Source organism: Notolepis coatsorum, assembly GCF_963971535.1.
Source record: "Notolepis coatsorum genome assembly, chromosome: 6".
In the NCBI taxonomy this organism is placed as follows: domain Eukaryota; kingdom Metazoa; phylum Chordata; class Actinopteri; order Aulopiformes; family Paralepididae; genus Notolepis; species Notolepis coatsorum.
In genome coordinates, this window is record NC_140170.1 from 89,580,607 (window position 1) to 89,606,449 (window position 25,843).

The following is a 25,843-nucleotide window of genomic DNA, read 5'->3' on the forward strand; positions in this document are numbered from 1 at the left end:
CATTGGCTGATGATATATTCCTTTACTGCACACTGAAATCCGCGTCCCAAAACGTATTCCGTCTAACAGGCTATAGGCATCGCTTCATGTTAGCAGAAAACTACATTGGAGATCCAGAAAAAACAAGACAACTTCTGCTACAGGGAACACTGCATTATCGAGATAGCGCCCCTAAGAGGATCTGGCCGATAATACACTTTTTCGAATTCAAAGAGTAGGGTACTTCTGCAGTGCTGCTTGGTGACATCGAGTAGGTTATTACAATGGAATAAAAGCCAAAACAACCTTGCCCTCAACCGTTGGATTCGAAACACGGACATCTCCGTGGTCGGGCGCAATTGTGTTAATACCAGGGGACCCCACATATGGCCCTGACCCCAGGACTGTTGATATAGGTCATTAATAGTTATAATAATTCACCAGAGACCCCACAATACAATATTATAATACTAGACACAATATTGTGATATCACTATATTGTAATTTATTACCTTTTTCAACTGCAAATTATGTCCCAGACAGAAAACCTTCACACTTTCAATGAGAAAGTGTGTTCAAACCTTTAACTGGTACTGTATATACACATCATCTGTTTTATCTAATAAGATGGCATCTGTTCACCTCATTCCAATACTTTTTTTATTGCAGTAAAATGGGATTGTCGAGCAAAATAATTTATAAATATATATAATATTTTTTTATTAAATATTGTTACTTTGTGTCATCGGCACACAAAATATTGCGTTATATTGCTGTTTATTATTTTTTCTTCCCCGCCCCTAGTCATTAACCTTCTGCTCTCTCCTCCATCCTCCCTCCACAGAATGTGATTCCCCAGCAGCTCCTGGACCAGTATCTGTCCATGACGGACCCGGCGCGGGCCCAGACGGTGGACACGGAGATAGCCAAGCACTGTGCCTTCAGCCTGCCGGGCGTGGCCCTCACCCTGGGCAGACAGAACTGGCACTGCCTCAAGGAGACCTATGAGACCCTGGCTACTGACGTGCAGGTGGGCAGGGAGGGAGACTGGGAGAGAGGTTACCGCTCCAGGTTGACTGGAGTTAGTTTGTTTTCAGATGAAGCGTCTCTTTGTCGTTCACTCACTCACAGTTAGCCACTCTGCCCCTCTTGGTGGCTCACGTGCACTGCACTTTGGGTAAGACAAACTTTTATTAACGGATTGCAGAATGGGTACAATACAGTACGGCTCAATACAAACAACTGCTAAGAGGATGCAGACCAGAAAAAGATTTTCGTCTTGTTTATACCAGGGTCCTCCATTTTCAATTCAGTTATGTCTATGCCACAATGCTTTGTGTGTATATATATATATTAGAGGTGGGCATAGATACATTTTTTTTATCTGGATTAATCTATCTGCAATCCTGGATTTAATCTAGATTAATCTAGATTAAAATGGCTAAAAAAAAATTAAAAATAAAGTCTGCCGAAGGCATTCAAAATATGTGTGTTCTACCCAAATAATGACCAGAAGTAAGTCCTTACTTTTTCTTTCCTCCTTACGTTTCTCAGGCCACGTGGCCCATTACACCATGAGCCCATCTCCCGTTTCCAAAATGCATTACAGACTGTTTGAAAAAGCTGTTTTGCTGAAATATCAAAATAATGTTCAATAAGATGTACTTGTGTTTAATAAGTTGTTTTATTCAGAAGTTAACACAAATAAATAATATTACCAGTACAGTACAGTATCTAGCACACTCTCGGGAGCAAAACAGAAAGAAGCATTTCAAACTTGAACTATGTGACATGGCTTGACTCAATCAGTCCTATCTCTATTTCTCCTTCTTCCACCAGTCACTCAGGCAGACCAGCTTGTTTTATGTAGCGGTGTCTACTTATAGTGCCTATAATATTTTTCCCGTTGGGTGCCAGACAGGGCCAAACCCTGCCAATGCAAATCAAATTACCTTTTTAATTGGTTAATTAGGCCTATAGCTCCGGCATAAGACTGTACCACATAAAGGTAGACAAATAATTTAATTAATAGTAGGCCTAGACTACTGAGCAAGCTAAATCATAGGTTAGGTTGCTAAAAATGTAACAATCAATTACCTTTTCATAAATTCAAAAACCACTCAAGAGTCATGCTCAATTCAAAATCAAAATGTCCATGTATTGGATTCAATTCAATCATAAGCAAACATTTCATAAAACAAACAATTCATTTTCAGTCCAGCATGTGTGTTAAACTCCCATAAACCAGTCGGGTCACTCAATTCAGTTCAGCCCGTGGGGCAGCGGTGGCCTAAAGGTTAGAGAAGCAGGTTTGTGACCGGAAGGTTGCCGGTTTGATCCCCGGGACCGGCAGGAACAACTGCTCCAGTGGAGTTGCTCAGTGGCCAATGGTGTCAACTGTGGTTGTACTGGGCAGCTCCCACGTGTGAATGGAACTGTGTGAATGTGAAGCAGGGCGTTCCTGAAAAAGAGCATCTGTGCTCAGCGACCCTACCCTGGGTAAATAAAGGTTAACATTTTTTATTTACATTTTTTTTATAGATTAATGGCGTCAATTATATTATCGCAAGATACTAATCTCGCGTTAACGCAGCACGTTAACGGCCCAGCTCTAATATATATATTATATACACAACTTGGTCGATCCGATAGTAGTTCATGTTTTCCTTTATGGGTTGGTTGGTCTGGTGACAAAAACAATCGCTGGGTTTCTAAATAAACAAAGTCCATGGGTGTTCATGATGAGTAGATTCTTGTCTCATGGTAAACTGTGGAGTTTGCGCTCCGTCTGGGAACACCAGCTGAACTTGATTGGTGATTTCTTTTTTGCTCCCACAAGCGCACTCATTCCCGCACATTTATCAATGGCTCAATCCATAATTTATTATGAACTCAATGGAAAAACCAGCCCATACAAAATGGACAAGGAAAATGGAGAAACCCATCATAATTCCTCTCTTTCCGCATTTTCCATGAGGTTGTTTTACTGAATAGAGAAGTACCGAGAGAAAGCTGTGTTGCCTTAAAGCAAGATCACCAGTTCCTGAGTTCAGGCCTAACATACGATACGATTCAGGAAATGCAAGAATGTAATAATAGCAGGAAATGTAATAATAGTTTTTGTAGGCGGAATCGTTTTTTAAAAGTGCAGACAATACAGTACAGTTATGAGCAACACGGTCACAGGCAGGAGATCTTGAATGGAAACAGATGTTAAAAACACAGTTCCATCTGAGGTGTCCAGAGATTCTGGGGGGTGGGAGTTGAGAAGGCTGCCAGTAGGGCTACAGCTATCCATTAGTATCTTCTTTTTCAGAATTTTGACTGCAGCTGATTATTTTGATTATTTTCTATGGTTATTTTCAGCTTAGATATCTTAAGTAACATAATAATTAGCCACCATGTTGATTTACATTCTTAACCAGCCATTACATGTAGCCATAATGTACATTATTTACTAGCCATCATTTCAACTAGCAATCATAACATTATAGATGACAGCATTACCTTTTGTCGGCTCTGCTCTGTGGACTGGTTTATACTGGATGCTTTCTGCTGAGATGCTGAAGCATTGATGAAGTGCTATTGTGGTGCTAGTTCAATTTTACAATAGACACACGTACAGTTTTCCTTTTCTTTCAGCTTGAAATTATCCCAAACCTTTGACAATTTCTGGCCATTTTCTAGGTTCTGTCTCTCTTTGCTCATCGCAATTTTCTCTATCTTATTCCATTTTGCAATCCGCGCCTGAAATCTCTTCACGTTCACGTTTCCACAGCGGAAGTGCGTTGTCCAACAGTAATTATTATCCGTGTGTAACATAGTGCGCTGTAAGTTAAATCGGGCCACATTTTTGAGTAAAGACTCGAGGAATCGTTTCAGTTCTAGCTGCCAGGCCATGAGTGTATTGGAAGTGTGATTATTGTGACTGGATCTTGTTCGTCTCTGTCCCTCCTCCACCCGTCTTCTCCCTCTTCCTCCTCCTGCCCTCTCAGTGGAAGGTGCGGCGGACGCTAGCCTTCTCCATCCACGAGCTGGCGGTGATCCTGGGGGACCAGCTGACGGCTGCGGACCTGGTGCCCATCTTCAACGGCTTCCTCAAAGACCTGGACGAGGTCCGCATCGGCGTGCTCAAACACCTCTACGACTTCCTCAAGGTGATCAGAGGAGACACAGGGCTGTTCAGGGAGGCACTCCTGCGGGATATCGGTCTGATACCAGGCTAAAATTCAACATTGGTATCGGAGAATTTCCCCCATACTAAAATCCGATACCAAGAAACACGTCTAACGTGCCAGAAACATGCCTTGATTTTCTGCATTTTTGACACGTCAACTCTCTAATGGAGAAAGTGTATTATATCTCAATATTCTCTGTCCAATAACCCTAAAATGACAGTCAAAGGTCTATACTGTCTATACATTAAAAGTAATTGATCGGATCGGTACTCTGTATCGACCGATACCAAAAGCCCAAGTATCGTTATCGGGACCGGTACATTCCCTAGTGCTATTTAAATAGTTGTATATGTGATGTGGAATGAAAGAGCACTTTCGTTGGAAATCCTTTCATGTATTTTCTGTGACATGAGTTGTACCGACACATTCTGGTACTGATTTTAGAAAATGTAGTGCTTACAAACGGTAGCCACAGTGACCTGCTTCTTGGTTTCATGTGGGGGCCGTTCTCAAGCTTGAGTCCTTGTGAAATTTTTATTTTGGTAGATGGTAGACTGGCGAGTCTCATCAAAAGCAGTGCGGAGGTGAAATAATCACTAATGTATGTGACATAGTTCAAAGGGTTTATAGCCTGCACTGCTGCTTTCCACAATCGATTTGGAATTCATTAAAGGTGCAAATGAGCCCTTATTTTGCCCCAGTCATCCGGCTAGTTGATCTTTACACGATAGAGCATTGCTTGCATCTTTAGTTCACTAGATATTTCGTTCTATTGCTTCGTTTTGGATTCCTAAAAAGCCCCATTCACTGTACGAAGTATATACAATTATTTACAAACGTTTTACTTACTAACTTACTACATTTCTATTAATGCTATTCCTGCATAAATCGTAAAAGCTATGCAATTGTTTCCATCTACATCATCTTATAGATTAACACAACACAAGGATTCAGCCTCCCTGAATGACATCAAATGAGGGCAAATTCAAACTCTCAGAATCTTACAAACCGAATAACAATATACAGTTTTGGGATATGTGTGGGATATTGTGTGCCAAATAACTCTGTATTGTTTGTTTGGTGAAGCGCCCCTTTAACACTATGGCGACCGGTGCCCCGCGGCGATTTAGGCCTCAGAGGACAGAGGATTGTAAACAAACCGATGTACTTTCTAAGAGTTTTATATATCATTTATAGCAGGGGTGTAAAACTCATTTTCACAGAGGGCCACATCAGCATTATGGTTGCACTCAAAGGGCCAAAGACTGTATAAATGTTAATGTAATGTAAAATAAATGTAGCTACTCATTTACATATTGTTAAACATGTTGTTTCTGTATTTATTACTTATTCAAGTTATACATATTGCATATGCATTTGCATAGATGTAAAAATATATGTTAGCTTATGTTATTTTAACAAATAATTTTAGTTTATCAGAACCCCATATTACTCTATTAATCAATGATCAAACCATTCAAGTAAATAACAAAGAAGAAGATCATCAAATACAAGCTATGACATTAAGTTTGTTCAAAACCTTTTTGTCACAGTCAAGAGGGGCAGAACTAACAACTGAGCTGCAAATAACACGTGGGACAGATGTAGCAGATGTTACAAAAACAAATGGCTGCACACAACCTTGCAGAGGCCATACTGTACATCCAACTAATGGAAGATAGTTTAATTAACTTTAATTAACAGATTGCAGAATGGGTACAGTACAGTACAGCTCAATACACACAATTGTTAAGGGGATGCAGACCAGAGAAAGACTTTCGACTTGTTTACAGGGTCCACCATTTTCAATTCGTAATGAAATTGCTATTATGTGTCTGCATGAACACACAACTGTAACTGTACTCAAAAATAACAAAATAAAGGTTGTCTCAGTTCACAACTATATTGGTCAAGTTTTGGGTGGGACTTGTTTGCGTCCCTACAGCTTCTTATTCAATTGAGCGAGATGCTCGGTTATGTCACACAGCCAGTTTGCATCTGACAGTTCAGACAATATTTCTTCAACCCTTTGTTACCTATTCCGCCTGGATCTTTTTTGTATTTTGGGCTGTAAAATTGTCAAAGAATGTCTGAGGAGTAAGTGCTTTTGGCTTTTTTCCTTTGTTACTTCATCAATACCTCAGATGTTCAACATACATGTATGTGTAAGAATGTGTAATAACTAAGGCTGTCAAAGTTAAAGCTTTATTAACACTTTGGCTGCCATGGGTTAAATTCATTATCAACCGTAGGTTGCCGGCTCTATTTGTCTATAGAGAAAGTCCCCTTCTTTGCAGGGCTATAACTTTTTTAATTCTATTGCTACATTGCCATTATTAGGGCCCATTCAAAGTCCTATATGTATTGTTCATTGTGTAGCAACGTTAAACTTTTTCATTCACATATTCATAGTAAAGTATGGTCTAATGTATAAGTATGTTTTCATCTCTTTCTGCAGCTTTCTCCAGAATGTGATCTATAGCCCCAAATACATTATATTGATGATGCAATACAGTTTTATGGCAATCAGCGCGATATAAAAAATTCCAACTAGACGTACTTCTAGAAGTTACTACACGTCATCTGATATTGACCGGATGGGCTAGGGGGCGTTTATAATTCCGTGGGCAGCGTTATACCAATCATCTAATGTGGGTCAAATGTTGATAATAGCAGTTAGTATCGAAGACGGTAACTTTACACGCTAAAACTCACCCCAGTCTCTGCGCGCCGTTGGGCGATCATCGTAGAGTAGAAATTTTACCATTATGGGATGTCGATTTACCCGGTCCATCTCCAGCTTGTATAATGGTATATACGTCCAAATCATGTTGTTTATCGAGTTATTGGCAATCGATTGCTATGTAGTGTGTCGAGATCGAGTCCCGGAACCTATAGCTAGTGCCCCGAAGTAATACGGCCGACCAGCACAATCTCCGTAGCACTTCCTGTTAAGCGATTGCGCCGATCGGCCACCAGATGGCGCTCCTGAACCGCCAGAGAGCTCAGTGGGTCCTCCTGGTGGATCTCAGGCCAGCGGAGGGGAAATATGAATCCGATCCCAGATTTGTGAAATATTGATATTAAAGACGCTGTAAGGCGTCTTCGGCAACTTGAGCATGGCCGGGAATGACGTGTTTAGGCGTTTTCCGGCAGCCAAAGTGTTAACGCATTAACCCACAATTATTTTAACGCAGCTATTTTTTAACCCAAGATTAATGTTTAAAAAAAATAATAATAATTTACCAGAGCTCTTGGGGGGCCACATCAAATGACGTGGCGGGCCACATTTGGCCCGCGGGCCATGAGTTTGACACCTATGAATTATAGTATTGCTATCTGTCCATTCTCATTGTCACTTGAGTGCATAAACCGTGTCTTCATAATGGCTTAAAAAAAATAAAAATCCGGGCGCCCCAGTGGCGAACCACATGGCGCGCTCAGCGACTCTCGAACCCGTCGTTATTTGCCGAATGTCTTCCCCCCCACGCTGTCTCCCATTCCTCCTCTGTCTCTCTCTCTACTGGACTGCCCAGTAGCAATAAAGCGATAAAACACCAAAAAATAAATCTTATAAAAAAAGGAAATAAATAAAAATAAAAATCCATCGGTTGGTTGTCATTTTATAGCGTCGTGAATATAAGGTTTATCGCGCTTTTCGTCTAGGCTATTCTGCAGGAGGCTGCAAAAAAGGCTAAACGTTGGCGCCGTTATATCAAACACTATTTCTGCTGTGTATATACGAATGAAATAAAACAAACTGCGTAGCATCCGGACTATTACAGAGCATCTATGGATGAAATGGGGGCGGCGGGGAACGCCGATTACTATTATTGATTAGCAATACAGTGTGCGTTCAATATAGCATTTTCACTGATCGATCACGTTACGTTATAAAACAATGTCCAATCCAGCTGTAATTTGGGGTAATATTATCCTACAGTCAGGCCATGTGATCGCCGGCAGCATTTCCTTACCAGTCATCGGATTCTGGTAGATCGATATGCACATTGGCTAATCATAAATCCCATTATTCCACGCTGAAAAAAACGTTCGGCAAGCTGATCCAAGATGGAGGGTCTTCTTTTGGAATCAAGGATCTATGATCCGCCCACAGGACTGTAAAAGCATTTTTTTTTTTTTAAATCCCATCAATGATACTGCAGTGGAGCGATGGCGCCCCTAAGCGGATCTGGCTGGTACTGCATGTTTTGAAAATCAAATATGTGGAAAGATCCTGCTAGTTGATCGGGTACCAGCTAGTTGATCGGGTACCTAATAAGCGTTATAAATATGGAATAAAACAATAACAACTCGTCACGAGTATATACGTGGCTCTGGTCCACAACGCTCTTTTTCGAAACACGTATATACTCGTGAACGGACGCCATAGTGTTAAGAGGACAGACTACCAGCAGGGGACTAATAGCCTGTGTGTCTGTCTGTGTGTGTGTGTGTGTGTGTGTATGTGTTGCAGCTGCTCCATGCAGAGAAGAGGAGGGAGTATCTGTACCAGCTGCAGGAGTTCATGGTGACAGACAACAGCCGCAACTGGAGATTCAGATACGAGCTGGCAGAGTAGGTCCCTCTGCACACTGCTGTAATATAGAGCTGACCAGAGCGTGTGAATATTCTCCCTAACGGGGTTGCACTTCCGCGTTCGGTTTGCACGATCTGATTGGCCACTGACGTTTCTGGTCATGTGACATGTGCGCCAATCGTGTGACGCCTGTTTCTATCACCGGTTAAGCTTAGGCACTCTTTCGAAGTTGGTTAAGGTTAGAGTTTGTCTTAGAGCAGGGCGATAGAACACCAGCCCTGATTCCAAACTCTAACCTTAACCAACTTCGAAAGAGTCGTAAGCTTAACCAGTGATAAACTAGGCGTTAGGTAGTTTGCAGGCTGTTCGAGGCGGAAATAGGCGCAGAAACAGGCGTCACGCGATTGGCGCACATGTCACATGACCAGAAACGTGAGTGGCCAATAAGATTGCGCAAACCGAACATGGAAGTACAACCCCGTTAGGGAGAATATTCACGCGACCAGAGCTGACCCAGGCAGTACCATCGTACTGTATGTTGTGCACCTTACCAGCACACTGCTAACATACCAGTAGCAAAACATACCAGTGTACAAATATTTAAAAACTGTAGAGTGTTGGCAAAACACAGTGTATTCTATTCCATTTCCTCATTGTGTGTCTTAAGTGACTATCTGTGTGTCCCCCTCCAGGCAGTTGATCCTGATCATAGAGTTGTACAGCCACTACGATGTGTATGACTACCTCAGACAGATAGCTCTCACCCTCTGCTCAGACAAAGTCTCAGAAGTCAGGTGGATCTCCTACAAACTGGTAAGTCCACTCTGTGCAGCTGTTGATTGTGTGTTTTAGTGTTTAAAATAAACAAAAACGGATAGAGTGCCTCTGGGATACTGCTTCCTGTAGCTGGGTGTTTGGTCAATTTCACATACATATCATACAATCAAAAGGATACAAGGGATTTGCTTGCTTTGTCAGTCCATCTTTGATCACTGGCATGGGAAAAGAAAAACAATAATACACGTGACGAACAAGGTGTTATATGTGATGGAGGCTGAACTGCAAGTATTTTGTTTCAAATACAATACATACTGCAAATACATGTGACTAAACACCTTGTGATTATGTGATGGAAAATGTGAAACTGTTGGAAGTGCGACTCAGATCAGACAACCAGTAATATCAGCTGGTATGGGTCTCAGGTAGATACAGCAGTATTGTCCTGCTGACGATGTGGCACTGATTATTCATTGTATATTCATGATTATTATACACTGAAGATTCTTAGAAATATAGAAAAGGTAGAGCTTGGTCAACTCTACAAAAGCAAGTGGTTGTCAATAAGACGCCACCGTGGTTCTTTAATGATGAGAAGGAAAGAAGAAAAGAGATGGAATAGGTTCACAATGGAAATAATCGCCACTGGTGATGTCCTGCTTTTCATTTAAAGAACTACAGCACTTTCGGTACATAACAGTGTTGGCTGAAAATACCCTCAAATCAAAGCTGATAAATTTGTTTCCCAAATAGTCATTGTGTCATTTCACAGCCAGAGCAATGAAAGTACAGAACATCAAAGCAATGTTGACTTGAGATGCAGAGCAGGTGCGCTTCCTTCCTCAGTCGATACTTTGTAGAAAGAAAATATAGAGATGCAAAACATTTTGGCTCAGTTTCACATTTTCTTTTTTTATTTGGCTACATCAGGCTGAGTTTCAGCATAGTTCCTTCATCAGAGCATCATAAAATGTCCAAATGTAGGCCTAGCCTCTGGTCTAAGCCCCCACTGACACTAGGGCTGTCTTAATTACTTCGAAGCTTCGTTCGATGGCACAAGCTTCGAACATTACAAAAAAATCGGTGTGTATAAAAAATAAAAAAAACTTTAATCGCCGAAAACGCCGGAACTCGTCTTTCCTAGCCATGCTCATTCTGCCGAAGACGCCGTAACTCGTCTTTGATGTCAATATTTCAAAAATCTGTCATCGAAATCATATTTCCTTTCCGGAGCCCTGAGACACACTGCAAAGCTCCACTGAACTCTCTAGCGGTTCAAGAGCGCCATCTGGTGGCCGATCGGCAGATCGCCAACCGGAAATTAACCTTTGAACCGGTAGTGCTCATCCATATGTGGTCCGGGCACTCGCTATCGTTAGAGAGACTCCGTCTTGATACAGTGAACATCGATCGGTGCAAATAACTCGAAAAAACAACATGATTTGGACGTATATACTATTATACAACCTGGAAATGGATCGGGCATTTCTACATCCCATAATAGAAAAAAATCTGTTCCACGCTCATCTGCCAGCGGCGCGAGGAAGCCACGGTGAGTTTCAACGTTATTTTCTAACGTCTTCTATACTAACTGATCTGATGAACATATGACCCACTCTGGATGAATCATCTAATGCTGCCCACGGAATTATAAACGATCCCCCGCCCATCCGGTCATCATCAGATGATACGTAGAAACTTCTAGAAGCACATCCAGTTGAAATTTTTTATCTCGCACAGATTCCTACCAAACTGTATTTGATCATCAATATAATGCATTTAGGGCTATAAATCACGTTCTGAAGAAAGCTGCAGAAAACGATAAAAACATACTTATACTTTAGACCATATTTTAGTATGAATATGTGAATGAAAAAGTTTAACGTTGCTACACCCTGAACAATACATATAGGACATTGAATGGGCCATAATAATGGCAATTTAGCAATAGAATTAAAAAAGTTATAGCCCAGGGGGCTCCAGTAGCTCACCGCATATCTCGGCGCTATTTCTGCGTCGGGGAAAACCGTGCTGCGTCACGGATCTGGTTGACTCCGAGTTCGATTCCCGGACCCGCCGTCATTTGCCGAATGTCTTCCCCTGCTCTATATCCCGTTTCACCCTGTATCTGTCGGTCATGCTTGACCAGAAAAGCGATAAACGCTAAAAATAATGTTTAAAAAAAAAAAATTATAGCCCTGCAAAGAAGGGGAACTTCTCCATGTTAAATAGGGCTGGCGGGGGATGGTAAATTATGAATTTAACCCCGGCAATTAAAGTGTTAATATAATTTTTTTTTCTTTTTTTTTTCAATTTTTTTTTCTTTTTTTTTTTTTTACTTCGGTGTGTGTGTGTGTGCATGGGGCCATTGGGTGGGGCCAGGGGACAACTACACTGGAGGAAAGGAACCCAGCTCAGCACTGCCCAAATTATATCATCACTATTGCCTGTTTGAAGGATATCATCCTCAAACACATATACACCACCTACACGCCTATTCTCAGTCCTTGCCCCACAATGGTGGAATGAAACCACCCCAGTTAGGACAGCAGAATCCCATCCAATCTTTCGCCGTCGACTAAAGATGCACTTCTTCAACCATTATCTGAAATAAAATTAAAAAAATTAAATTAAAAAAATCTAACCCTAACTAACCTTACTGTCATGCACTTGTCCTAATAAACTAACCTACACTGTAACACGCAACACTTTGATGAATATTGTTACTCAGCTGATAGAGTTGTATCCTTCCTGATGACTTGTCGTACAGAACTTGTAAGTCGCTTTGGATAAAAGCGTCAGCTAAATGACTAAATGTAAATGTGAATGTAAATGCCTTGTAGAATTCCACACATAAGAAAGAAAGATACTGGGATGAATAAACAAAATAGGAAATAAAATGTAGAAATGCATGCAATACATAAATAAATATGAATCTCCATATATGAAATAGAACATTTAGATAAGGTGCTGCTGAGATGTTTTGGTGAGTTCTTTGTTTTTTTTGTGGAAGTAGCCCTTCTTAAAAATGCATGAACATTCACTGATAATTGGTCTGTAGTGGAGTCTACAAGGTCTACATTGCCGGACCATGTAGAATCCGGACTGTGTAGACTGACATAATTCTGTGCATAGTTTAGTCTACACAGGCCATATTTCAAATAATCAAAATCTTACTTCATTCATCTTAAACATTCTTGATTTGGGGGATTGGTAGTTCCCATGAAATCTGAAGTTGTTCAAACGACAACAGCGATCCACCTTGAATTAAATCACACAGCCGTGTTGGCTGCGTCACAGTCACGAAAGGGGCTACTTAATTCATTAATCCAATCCACTTTATTTATAGCGCACATTTAAAAACAACAAAGTTTACCAAAGTGCTGTACAAGTCCCACAACATAAGATATATATATAAAAAAAAAGAAAAAATCATAAAAAAAAAAAATTAATAAAAAAAAATTAATTCGAAGCTTCGAATTAAAATCGAAGCTCGGCCCCGAAGCTTCGATTGCCAAAAAAAAATCGAAGGTCAGCCCTAACTGACACACACCATCACACAGACACACACTGCCACCATTATTTATATTTACTATGTACCACTGCTGCTAGAAGATTTGCACTAAGTTCTCTTTTACCTCTATATTTATTTCACTCATTCATTTCATTTTTAGCTACTGTTTATATTGTATATAGTCCTGTATATTGTGTCATATGTTACTTTGTTTATAGTGTCCTATATCTTACTTTATGTTTATATTAGATCTTTTTATATACACCGTGGGAAGGGGGGAACACAATTTCATTTTTCTGTATGTCTTGCACATTAGGGAAAAAATTACAATAAAGCTGACTTTGACTAGCCTATATATCAACAAATATATCGGTTATCAGAACATGAATCTCCCGATAATACTTTGTGGGGGGGGGGGGGATCCCATATCGGTCTAGTCGACCCCCTTTTATAGTGAACAAGTCTTTCAAACTGCCCCGGTGTTGTGAAACGAAGAGAGGGAAAGGAAGAGAGGGAATTAACGTGAGATTAATGTTCATGGGTGTGAATACTCGAAAAGCAGCTGGCCCAGATGGGACAACAGGACGAATACTTAAGTCCTGTGCAAATCAGCGGGCCCCAGTATTTACATCCATATTCAATCTATCCCTGGCTGAGTCCGTGGTCCCTGCCTGCTTCAAAATGTCTACTATAATCCCTGTACCAAAAAACTCCTCTCCAGCAGGCCTTAATGACTACAGACCGGTGGCACTCACCTCTGTGGTCATGAAATGCTTTGAGAGGCTGGTCAAGGATTACATCTGTGCCTCTCTCCCCAGTAACATGGACCCATTGCAGTTTGCATACAGGACAAACAGGTCCACTGACGATGCGGTCCCCCAAGTACTCGCGCATTAAAGCGCTCCGTCTTGTGACGGATTTCCATCAATTTGATTCGGAGTCGTGATGGATTTTCCGTCAATTGGCTACCTGGTATAATATGATTTGTAGATGCATACAGAATGAAACTAAATAGAGCCAATCAGAGGCGTCAAATATGATGAAAAAGGGAATTTTTTTTCTACCGTTGCCGCGCCAAGCAGAGTCATTGGCGAGCAATAATGGACTCAGTCACGCAGCGACTCGAGAGACAGGATTGCGCTAATAGTTTATCGTCGGAAATGTATAATAATCGCAAGATACATTCAGACAGTGTTGGATCTAACAAAATGGATTTATGGACACATTTATGCCCGGACCACAAAGCTTATTGAAGGGTTAGCAGCGGCATGGCGGCTCTACCGGTGAGTCTGTCAGCCTGTTATGATGTCATTGTAGTGCTGTCAGACCCTGATACGGGTTGTCTTTTCCTTTTAGCTAACGCTATTAAATAAAAATATACTGTGGAGGTTAAAATAAGAATATGACTTTGCCTGGAAAAAAAAAAGTTCAGTCAGGAGATGTTTTTTATGACGCACCCCCGCGGGAATCATACATGCATAGACAATGAACAGGCAGGTAGATCCAGTAGCAGAAATGCATTCACATCATTAGGCTATGTCAGAAAACACATGTGCACAAATCCTGCATTAGGCCTACTTTAGCGGACAAAACCCAAACCAAACAAAACTTATTTCTCACACGTTGATCTACCTCTGATACTCATCGGAGCCCATATGAGCGTGGAAACTTGATTTCCGCTTAGCTAGTAATGCTATAAGCATGGACGCGTGCATACTAAACGAAGGCAGCCTCCGATGTGTCGGAGGTAGATAAAAGCTTGAGAAATAAATGGAGATGGGCTTGGCTCTACGAAACGGGGTATGATAACAAGCCTTTTAGTTCATGGTGCAAAAAACTAAAAGAGCCAGGGCCCTCATTTATCAACAATGCGTAGAAAGTGTTCCATTTCCATTCCTACGCACGGAATTTAGAATGTGTGTACGCACAGACAAATCGGGATTTATCAACCGTGCGTGCACAGGTTGTACGCACACTCCGTGTTGATAAATACCATTTGTTCCTACCGTCAATGCTCGTGCATGATTATCCATATTTGGTCATGAAACACCCCCATGGGATGTGAAATAATGGACTAACCCGAGCGAACTCTGAGAAACTTCACGAGCGAGATTGTTCACGGAGGTCTAAGCAACTAATTCAACGCGCTATCGAACCAAGAAGACACAACGCGTGTTATGGCAGAAATACAGAAATTGGCAGAAATACACGACAGGACTAGTATACCTTATATCATATCATATTCCTATGTCTCCAAGGAATCGTGGGGCTCTGGGGAAGAAAGTTTGGGAACCCCTGCTATTATAGCCTATCCTTTATAATGTTATAGGCTATTTTATTGACAGTTTACTCTATCAGCCTACCCAGCATGTAATACGTTATTTGGTAGAACTCAACTTTTTATTATTTTGCGCATAGACTGCAGAAACACGGGAACGCCCTGACTTATATTCAAAAGGCTTTGACATTGCAAAACGAAATAAGTGGAACCTCGAAGCTGCAAGCAGAATACAAGCCATATATCACCCACACGATATATGCTACCTGTATCCAGAGCATGTATGCTTTTCATTCATTTAAGACACATTTATTGCAAGGGTTTTGTAATACACATAAACTCAACAAATAACCTCTGTTCTCGTTGCAATACGTTTTTATTTCTTATACAGTAGGAAGGGGGAAGAACACTATATCGTGGGTGTTCATATGACTTGTATTCTGCCCACAGCCCCGAAATTCCACCCACCTCGCCCAACAATGGCAAAGCCCCCCAAATACAACCAAAACGTTCCCGTATTTCTGCAATCCATGCGCAAAACAATAACGAGTTGAGCTACGCGGAGCGCAGTCAGTACACCCCGCCCGTAGTATAACGATAACGCTATATATAAACCATGCTGCATTCATTCAGAAAGAAAGACCTATTCCAAATGCTATTTATAGGGTTTTGACAATAATTACACTACCTTTCTATTCACATAACTGCATTTGTGATGGAGCTTTGACAGGTGGTACAGTAACAGTCTATTGCTCGATCCATCTCCAATATCACGATGGACCGTGCCATGTAGCCTATATGATCAATAAAAACTCGAACTTGAATCCCATCATCATATTTATATGTTGTGTCTGTCCACTATGTTTATTACTTTGTTATTCCCCCCCCCTATGTAAAGCGGCATTGGGTCTTTTGAAAGGCGCTATATAAAATTAAGCTATTATTATTATTATTATTATTATTATTATTATTATCACGTCTGTGCGGGAGCTCACAAATAGACTGTCTTTTAGTCTCAGTGAAGTTTCAACGGAGGTCATCTATTTTAACCAACAAATTGAAGTAGAAAGCATTTCGTTGTGACCAATCTTATTTGGAAACATGACACACAAAATAATAGTATTTCGCTTTTTATTTTAAACAATATTTAATCTCGTTTGGAGGCGGGTGTTCTGCGTCTCCCCCCCCCCGTGCCAAACAAGCAGGCCAACCTCTTGTTCGAGCGTGAGCCCGTTATAATTACACTACTGTCGCTATTTTACAATTAACTATAATGAATTACGGGTCATACAGAACACGCCAGTGTTGGAAGTAATGCACGAAAGCTTATTTCCCCGTCTGCAGTCTCCATATTCTACCACCGGGCGCCAGGTACGCACGGTCGGAGCTGTGCGTAAATATACGCACAAAGTCAAGCACACGTTCAAATTGATAAGTCCCACACTTTGCTTAGAAATGATCGTACGCACGGGTTACGCACATATCTGTGCGTATGCAACATTGATAAATGAGGGCCCAGGAAATTACAGTATGGCAGTAATGGGAAAAGGGTGCTAGCTTGCCATCAATCAGAAGCTACCCACAAGACTCGCATTTGCGATCTCAGCACACAGCCTCCCTGCCTGGCGTGACAACCACAACAGTAGGGTCTATAGTCACAGTCAGGACAGTAGGCGCTACAACACAGTGGTCTATAGTCAGGACAGTAGGCGCTACAACACAGTGGTCTATAGTCACAGTCAGGACAGTAGGCTACAACACAGTGGTCTGTAGTCAGTCAGGACAGTAGGCTCTACAACACAGTGGTCTATAGTCAGTCAGGACAGTAGGTTCTACAACACAGTGGTCTCTAGTCACAGTCAGGACAGTAGGCTACAACACAGTGGTCTATAGTCACAGTCAGGACAGTAGGCTCTACAACACAGTGGTCTATAGTCACAGTCAGGACAGTAGGCTACAACACAGTGGTCTATAGTCACAGTCAGGACAGTAGGCTACAACACAGTGGTCTATAGTCAGTCAGGACAGTAGGCTCTACAACACCGTGGTCTCTAGTCACAGTCAGGACAGTAGGCTCTACAACACAGTGGTCTGTAGTCACAGTCAGGACAGTAGGCTACAACACAGTGGTCTGTAGTCACAGTCAGGACAGTAGGCTCTACAACACAGTGGTCTCTAGTCACAGTCAGGACAGTAGGCTCTACAACACAGTGGTCTATAGTCACAGTCAGGACAGTAGGCTACAACACACTGGTCTATAGTCAGTCAGGACAGTAGGCTACAACACAGTGGTCTGTAGTCACAGTCAGGACAGTAGGCTACAACACAGTGGTCTATAGTCACAGTCAGGACAGTAGGCTCTACAACACACTGGTCCTATAGTCAGTCAGGACAGTAGGCTACAACACAGTGGTCTATAGTCACAGTCAGGACAGTAGGCGCTACAACACACTGGTCCTATAGTCAGTCAGGACAGTAGGCTACAACACAGTGGTCTATAGTCACAGTCAGGACAGTAGGCTACAACACAGTGGTCTATAGTCACAGTCAGGACAGTAGGCTCTACAACACACTGGTCCTATAGTCAGTCAGGACAGTAGGCGCTACAACACACTGGTCTATAGTCACAGTCAGGACAGTAGCGTCTACAACACAGTGGTCTGTAGTCACAGTCAGGACAGTAGGCTCTACAACACAGTGGTCTATAGTCAGTCAGGACAGTAGGCTCTACAACACAGTGGTCTATAGTCACAGTCAGGACAGTAGGCTCTACAACACAGTGGTCTGTAGTCACAGTCAGGACAGTAGGCTACAACACAGTGGTCTATAGTCACGGTCAGGACAGTAGGCTCTACAACACAGTGGTCTATAGTCACAGTCAGGACAGTAGGCTACAACACAGTGGTCTATAGTCACAGTCAGGACAGTAGGCTCTACAACACAGTGGTCTGTAGTCACAGTCAGGACAGTAGGCTCTACAACACAGTGGTCTATAGTCAGGCAGGACAGTAGGCTCTACAACACAGTGGTCTATAGTCAGTCAGGACAGTAGGCTCTACAACACAGTGGTCTGTAGTCACAGTCAGGACAGTAGGCTACAACACAGTGGTCTGTAGTCACAGTCAGGACAGTAGGCTACAACACAGTGGTCTATAGTCAGTCAGGACAGTAGGCTACAACACAGTGGTCTATAGTCACAGTCAGGACAGTAGGCTACAACACAGTGGTCTATAGTCAGTCAGGACAGTAGGCTACAACACAGTGGTCTATAGTCACAGTCAGGACAGTAGGCTACAACACAGTGGTCTATAGTCACAGTCAGGACAGTAGGCTCTACAACACAGTGGTCTATAGTCAGTCAGGACAGTAGGCTACAACACAGTGGTCTATAGTCACAGTCAGGACAGTAGACTCTACAACACAGTGGTCTATAGTCACAGTCAGGACAGTAGGCTACAACACAGTGGTCTGTAGTCACAGTCAGGACAGTAGGCTCTACAACACAGTGGTCTATAGTCACAGTCAGGACAGTAGGCTCTACAACACAGTGGTCTGTAGTCACAGTCAGGACAGTAGGCTACAACACAGTGGTCTGTAGTCACAGTCAGGACAGTAGGCGCTACAACACAGTGGTCTATAGTCACAGTCAGGACAGTAGGCTACAACACAGTGGTCTGTAGTCACAGTCAGGACAGTAGGCTCTACAACACAGTGGTCTATAGTCACAGTCAGGACAGTAGGCTCTACAACACAGTGGTCTGTAGTCACAGTCAGGACAGTAGGCTACAACACAGTGGTCTGTAGTCACAGTCAGGACAGTAGGCTCTACAACACAGTGGTCTATAGTCACAGTCAGGACAGTAGGCTACAACACAGTGGTCTATAGTCACAGTCAGGACAGTAGGCTCTACAACACAGTGGTCTATAGTCACAGTCAGGACAGTAGGCTCTACAACACAGTGGTCTATAGTCACAGTCAGGACAGTAGACTCTACAACACAGTGGTCTATAGTCACAGTCAGGACAGTAGGCTACAACACACAGTGGTCTGTAGTCACAGTCAGGACAGTAGGCTCTACAACACAGTGGTCTGTAGTCACAGTCAGGACAGTAGGCTCTACAACACAGTGGTCTATAGTCAGTCAGGACAGTAGGCTCTACAACACAGTGGTCTGTAGTCACAGTCAGGACAGTAGGCTACAACACAGTGGTCTGTAGTCACAGTCAGGACAGTAGGCGCTACAACACACTGGTCCTATAGTCAGTCAGGACAGTAGGCTCTACAACACAGTGGTCTATAGTCACAGTCAGGACAGTAGGCTACAACACAGTGGTCTATAGTCACAGTCAGGACAGTAGGCTCTACAACACAGTGGTCTATAGTCAGTCAGGACAGTAGGCTACAACACAGTGGTCTGTAGTCACAGTCAGGACAGTAGGCTACAACACAGTGGTCTGTAGTCACAGTCAGGACAATAGGCTACAACACACTGGTCCTATAGTCACAGTCAGGACAGTAGACGCTACAACACAGTGGTCTATAGTCCAAAGACTAGAGGAACCTCTGGATGCAGAAGACTTGTGGATTAAGTACAAGACACATACATTTGAAATCTATATTTTATGTTATAAAACCCAGAATTAGGAGTTTTCTGTATGTAAGCTGCACTTGCTTTTGTTGTAAAATTGCATTATGTATTATTAAAGCACTGGTTCCCTTGTTTAGTTCCTTGTTCAAGTCATAAGCTTGTTCAGTTGTCACAATGTGAATTAAAACGTGCACTGAAAAGTTACAGTATGTAGATTTGTTTATTTGTATGACAAAGTCAGAGTCAACCCTTGCCAAAAGTATCAGTTTTATTTAATGAATTGAAAACAGCATTGATATTACGTAAAAGCAAACTGGCAATAGAAACGATGTTCAAGATAATCCAATTCCCTTAAAACGCTAACGCTATTAAAAAATATATATATACAGTGGAGGTTAAAATAAGAATATAACTTGGCCTGAAAAAAGTTCAGTCAGGAGATATTTTTTTGCTTTAATCCCCGAGTACTACACAACACACTATCTCAGCGGTTCTCAACAGGGGTGCCGCAGAGAGCTGCCAGGGGTTCCTTGAGATTTAAAAAAATAAAATATTTTTTTTTCTTTTGGATTACAGAAAATTATCACTAAAGTGCTATCTGTTGCAGCTGCACTGTTTCCCATGAAAATACCATATTTGGATAAGTTTGACCATTTCTCAAAATCTGAAAATCATTATTTAATAAAACACAGAAAAGGATCACCAAGTTACTCTGGATAAAAAAAAAACTTTACAGACAACATTGAGACAAAGCTTCCTGACACATCTCCATCCAAACTCTTGGAAGAACGCATTGAAATCTCATCTGATACCACCTGGAGAGCTATACTAGTTTCAGAGTGTGGTGCTGAGTACCAAGTATCTCATGATGCAGCAGTTAAGGTGTTGATACCATTCAGCACCACATATCTGTGTGAAGCTGGCTTTTCATCCATGACGGCTCTGAAAACAAAATGTAGGGCCAAGTTGAGCCTTGAGGATGACATGCGTGTTGCCTTGTCAAAGATCTCTCCACGTATTGACCGTATTATTAGCCAGCAGCAGCAGACCTCGCATTGAGCTAGAAATGTCCACTGAGTGAACAAGTGCTTATTTTCTGTATTTATTTATATTTTGAGAAATGGTAACTTGGTGATCCTTTTCTGTATTTAAAAAAAATACATGATTTTTTGTTTTTGAGAAATGATCAAACTTATCCAAATATGCTATTTTTATGGAGAACAGTGCAGCTGCAACAGATAGCACTTTAGTGATCCTTTTCTGTATTTAAAAAAAATACATGATTTTCAGTTTTTGAGAAATGGTCAAACTTATCCAAATATGCTATTTTTATGGAAAAGTGTGCAGCTGCAACAGATAGCACTTTAGTGATAATTTTCTGTAATTTTATTTAAAGAAATATGCTATTTTATTTACTACTACAAGCAGTGTAATGTCAACAGTACTAAGCCATTTAGACCTGAAACACCTGTTAATAATGCATTATATAGCCTGCATATACACACAATTGTGTTTCCCGGTTTCTTAAATAAACATTATTTTGAAAGCAAGCACTTTTGTCATCATTGTAGCAAAAAAGACAGGACCGGAAAAGTCTTTATCGTATGTAGGGGTGCCCTGGAATATTTTATTGAACACAGGGGTGCCTTGGCAGCAGAAAGGTTGAGAACCCTGCACTATCTCACCTTGACAGTCAGAAGGGGGCTAGGTGAGATTGCTGTTCATTGACTATAGTTCAGCTTTCAACACCATAGTCCCCACCAGACTGGTTGACAAGCTGATCGATCTGGGTCTGAGCTCCGCCATGAGTGCCTGGATCCTGGACTTTCTAAGTGACAGGTCCCAGGCGGTTAGGGTGGGGGGTCATACCTCCAGCAAAATCACCCTGAGTATCGGGTCCCCCCAGGGCTGAGTTCTGAGCCCCCTGCTGTATTCACTGTACAGTGTACACGCATGACTGTATGACCAGGTTCAGCTCCAACTCCATAGTGAAGTTTGCGGACGATACGGTGGTAGTGGGGCTATCTCTAACAATGATGAGAAGGCATATCGGGAGGAGGTTGATGAACTGGCACGCTGGTGCCGGTATAACAGCCTACTCCTGAACATTGGTAAAACCAAAGAGCTGATCGTGGATTTTAGGAGAATACAGCAGGGGGGACACACGCCACTGTGGATAAACGGGGCTATCGTGGACAGGGTGTGCAGTTTCAAGTACCTGGGAGTCCACATCACAGAGGACCTGACATGGTCTACACACATAGATTATGTGGTGAAAAAGGCGAAACAGCGCCTCTATCACCTGAGACAGCTAAGGAAGTTCAGAGTATCGGGGAAGATACTCCACTCCTTCTATTCCGGGGCTGTAGAGAGCATTCTGACTGGAAACATCACTGCCTGGTTTGGAAACAGCACGGCACAGGACAGGAAGGCACTCCAGAGAGTGGTGCGCTCAGCAGAGCGTACTACGGGTATTGCACTACCACCCCTGCAGGACTTATATAACAGGAGGTGCAAATCCAGAGCCTGCAGAATTATGAAAGACCCCCACCACCCCAACAACAGCCTGTTCAAGCTGCTGCGGTCAGGCAAGCGCCTACGGTCACACGCTGCAAGAACAGAGAGACTCCGGCTCAGCTTCTTCCCCCAGGCCATCAGAACACTGAACACTGAACTCTCCACTCACAAGTACACATGAGCACACACACACACACACACACACACAGACACAGACACACACACACACACACACACACACACACACACACACACACACACACTCATGCGGCAACCGCTAAAACTATCACTTAAACAAAATGCCACTTTAAAACAAAATAGAAAGTCACTTTAAATGAAGGAGTTACTAATAGTATAGTTTAGATACTTTAGAGTTAAAATTGTATATAGTATAGTTGTGTATATAGGAACCAGTTCTCAGGAACTCTGCATGTCTTTTTTTTTTTTTTACCATGCATATCTTGTGTCTTACCTATTTAATTTTTTCTACGTTTATTTTTTTTCTTCTATGCCTATTTTATTATTGTATTTTGCACAATCAATGCGGGCATGACCACCCGCATTTCACTGTATGCCCTGGTATGTATGTGACAAATAAACCTCTTGATTCTTGATGATTCTTGAATCTTGATTAAACCCAGATTGACCCAGTGCATCATCTGTCATGTGTTGTGCCTCGCCAGGTGGTGGAGATCCTCCAGAAGCTGTATGCGTGTGGAGCTCAGGACCTGGGCCTGAACTTCATCAACGAGCTCATCGTCAGGTTCTGCCACTGTCCTAAGTGGGTGGGCCGGCAAGCCTTCGCCTTCATCTGCATGGTCAGTACCGTTAACACCGCAGCTTTTTCCCCTAGGCCAGGGGTCAGCAAAATCAAAAGAGCCACTTTTCCCCCCTCCCACAAAATAAAATGCTCAGGGAGCCGCACAACCTATTTACCCTTAAAATGAAGATAACACAGTGTATAACGTTTTATATATCCCCAAGCATACCCCACATTTAGCATAAAACGCCTGACAATTGCATACCCAAAGTAATTTGCGATTTATTATACTTTATACTTATAGCACACAGTTTGTTGCATTAATGGAATTATAAAGCAACGAAAAGAAAAAATTTGACTTTTTATTGCTGTTTTTACCTGTTATAACAAAGGAAAATCTCAAACTCTTATGAAGAGGAGAAAAAATACTGGCTGTGTAGACCTATTTTTTTATAAAACACAAGGGGAGACAAAACACTGGTGTCTGTAGACCGACTTTGAAATAAAACCCTGAACTATTCAGGTATATTTGAGTCCTTCCCTTATTTGTGGAACATTTATAAAATAAAAAGTAGTCTACTTTGAAAAAAGACTACAATGTGTAGACCTACTTTGAAATAAAACACAGAAAAGGAGAAAATACACTGGCCTCTGTAGACCTACTTTGAAATAAAACCCTGAACTATGCAGCTCTATTTGAGTCCTTCCCTTATTTGTGGAAAATCTATAAAATAAAAAGTAAATTTTTCGTTGTTCGCAAATTTCGCACCACATATCAGGCATACAGGTAAGCCTGCATCGTTAGTCGTGAAAGCAAATTAATCTGTCCACGCTGAATTTAACCCTCTATTTTCCTCAGACTTTCCTTTTTTTGGATTTATCTATGGTTAGCTTACTGGGGGTCGGAAACTCAAGATTAGCCACTTGCAGACGGCAGGGAGAGGCGCGGGGTGTGACGTACTGTATATTTTAGTTGACTAAATATTTTAGTTGATGAAATATTTTTTTATTTCAGTGTCACAGTATGACATCGATCTCCAAAATAAGAGAACAAAAAAGAAATAAAAAAAAATTGGCTAAAGAGCCACATGCGGCCCCGGAGCCGCAGGTTGCCGACCCCTGCCCCAGGCCATCAGCACACTGAACAATGAACACTGATCTCTCCACACACAAGCACACATGAGCACACACACCACACATCCTCACTTGCACTGTCTCACACACCCCACACACAAACACACTACAAAAAAGGTCCCTTTAAAAAACATTAATCTTTTTAAGAAGCGACCTGGGCTGTCTTGCAGCCACAGGACCGCCAGAACGGCGGAAAAGACTGTCACAACTGAAAACAGGCAGGCTACACAGTATATGAATATACTGACAGAGAATCTATATACTGAAAACACACTTTTTATGCCACTGTGAATTAATATGAAATGCTGATGTGAATGTCTGTTTCCTCTGAACTTGTTAAAAAAAAAAAGAAAAAAAAAAGTTGGTCACAAAGAAAAATACATAATTCTATAATTGTATATTATTGTATATAGTACTCATTACCTTTTATTTCTTAAGCTTAGCATTGTATTGTATTTTATTCTTATTACTTTTTATCATGTCTATTTTATTATCTATCCTATTTTATTATTTGTATTTTTGCACAAATGGCCACCTTCATTTCACTACATGTCTTGTGTATTTATGTGACGAATAAATCTCTTGAATCTTGAACTGAAAGGGATCAGAGGGACCTTTCCTAGTGTGTCACGGTTCACCTGAGCTCTGAGCAGAACTCCCACTGCGTCGTTCTGGAGGTCGACCGTAGCTAGCGTGGCTTTTAGAGATGGTAAATGGACTGCATTTATGTAGCATTTTTATCCAAAACGTTTTACAACTTGTGCCTCACATTCACCCACACATTCACGCGAGGCAACCATGCAAGGTGCCGACCTGCTCATCGGGAGCAGTTAGGCGGTTGAGTGTCTTGCTCAAGGACACTTTGACACGCTGCCTGGAGGAGCCGGAATCGAACCGGGAACTTCTGACCACCCCAAAATTTACTACGTCAAGTTGAAAAATAAAGGCATTTCCTTTTTTTATCATTTTTATTTTCAATTTCTTTTTTTTAACAACAAACACAACATTGCCAACAACAATAACTACAATAATAACAAGACAACAAAAATAACAAACACAGACCCAAAACCTGATAAACCAAATACAAAATATACCCATACCCCCCCTCACTAATCTATCACCTAACCCCCCCCTTTTAGCTCTATCACATACTTACCACCTAATCTAATAATATTAGATTATATTATTAATATTATTATCTCCCGTTGGCTGTCCCATCCTTGCTCACCCCTCTATTATCCCCCCATTAGTCATTAAATAGATAAATCGAGCATCTCACCATACCTCTATCTAAGCAATTGGGTGGAGATACCCGTAAATCCTTAAATAAAGGCATTTCCAATAGAGATTAAGTAGCAAGAACAGTTTAGTAAAAAATGCTACTTTAATGCAGCCTCTCCTCATAAATGTCTTGATGAATTTAAAATGGGGGACCCTGATGTAAACAAGTCTTTTTCTGGTCTGCATCCCCTTAACAATTGTTTGTATTGAGCCGTACTGTATTGTACCCATTCTGAAATCTGTTAATAAAGTTTTCAATCAATCAATCAAACTCCTCATCTGGGCCAGTGTACAAA

General features: G+C 41.7%; 1 protein-coding gene across 1 annotated transcript in view; it reads left to right on the forward strand.

Moving 5' to 3' along the window:
* ppp4r1l (protein phosphatase 4, regulatory subunit 1-like) overlaps window positions 1-25,843 on the forward strand; it is an 81,550-nt gene that overhangs the window by 49,592 nt on the left and 6,115 nt on the right. Inside the window, exons 14-18 of the mRNA XM_084317702.1 lie at window positions 824-1,009; window positions 3,975-4,136; window positions 8,635-8,735; window positions 9,390-9,510; window positions 23,056-23,190. Coding sequence (XP_084173828.1) covers window positions 824-1,009; window positions 3,975-4,136; window positions 8,635-8,735; window positions 9,390-9,510; window positions 23,056-23,190 — 705 coding nt within the window. The remainder of the gene's footprint in view (window positions 1-823; window positions 1,010-3,974; window positions 4,137-8,634; window positions 8,736-9,389; window positions 9,511-23,055; window positions 23,191-25,843) is intronic.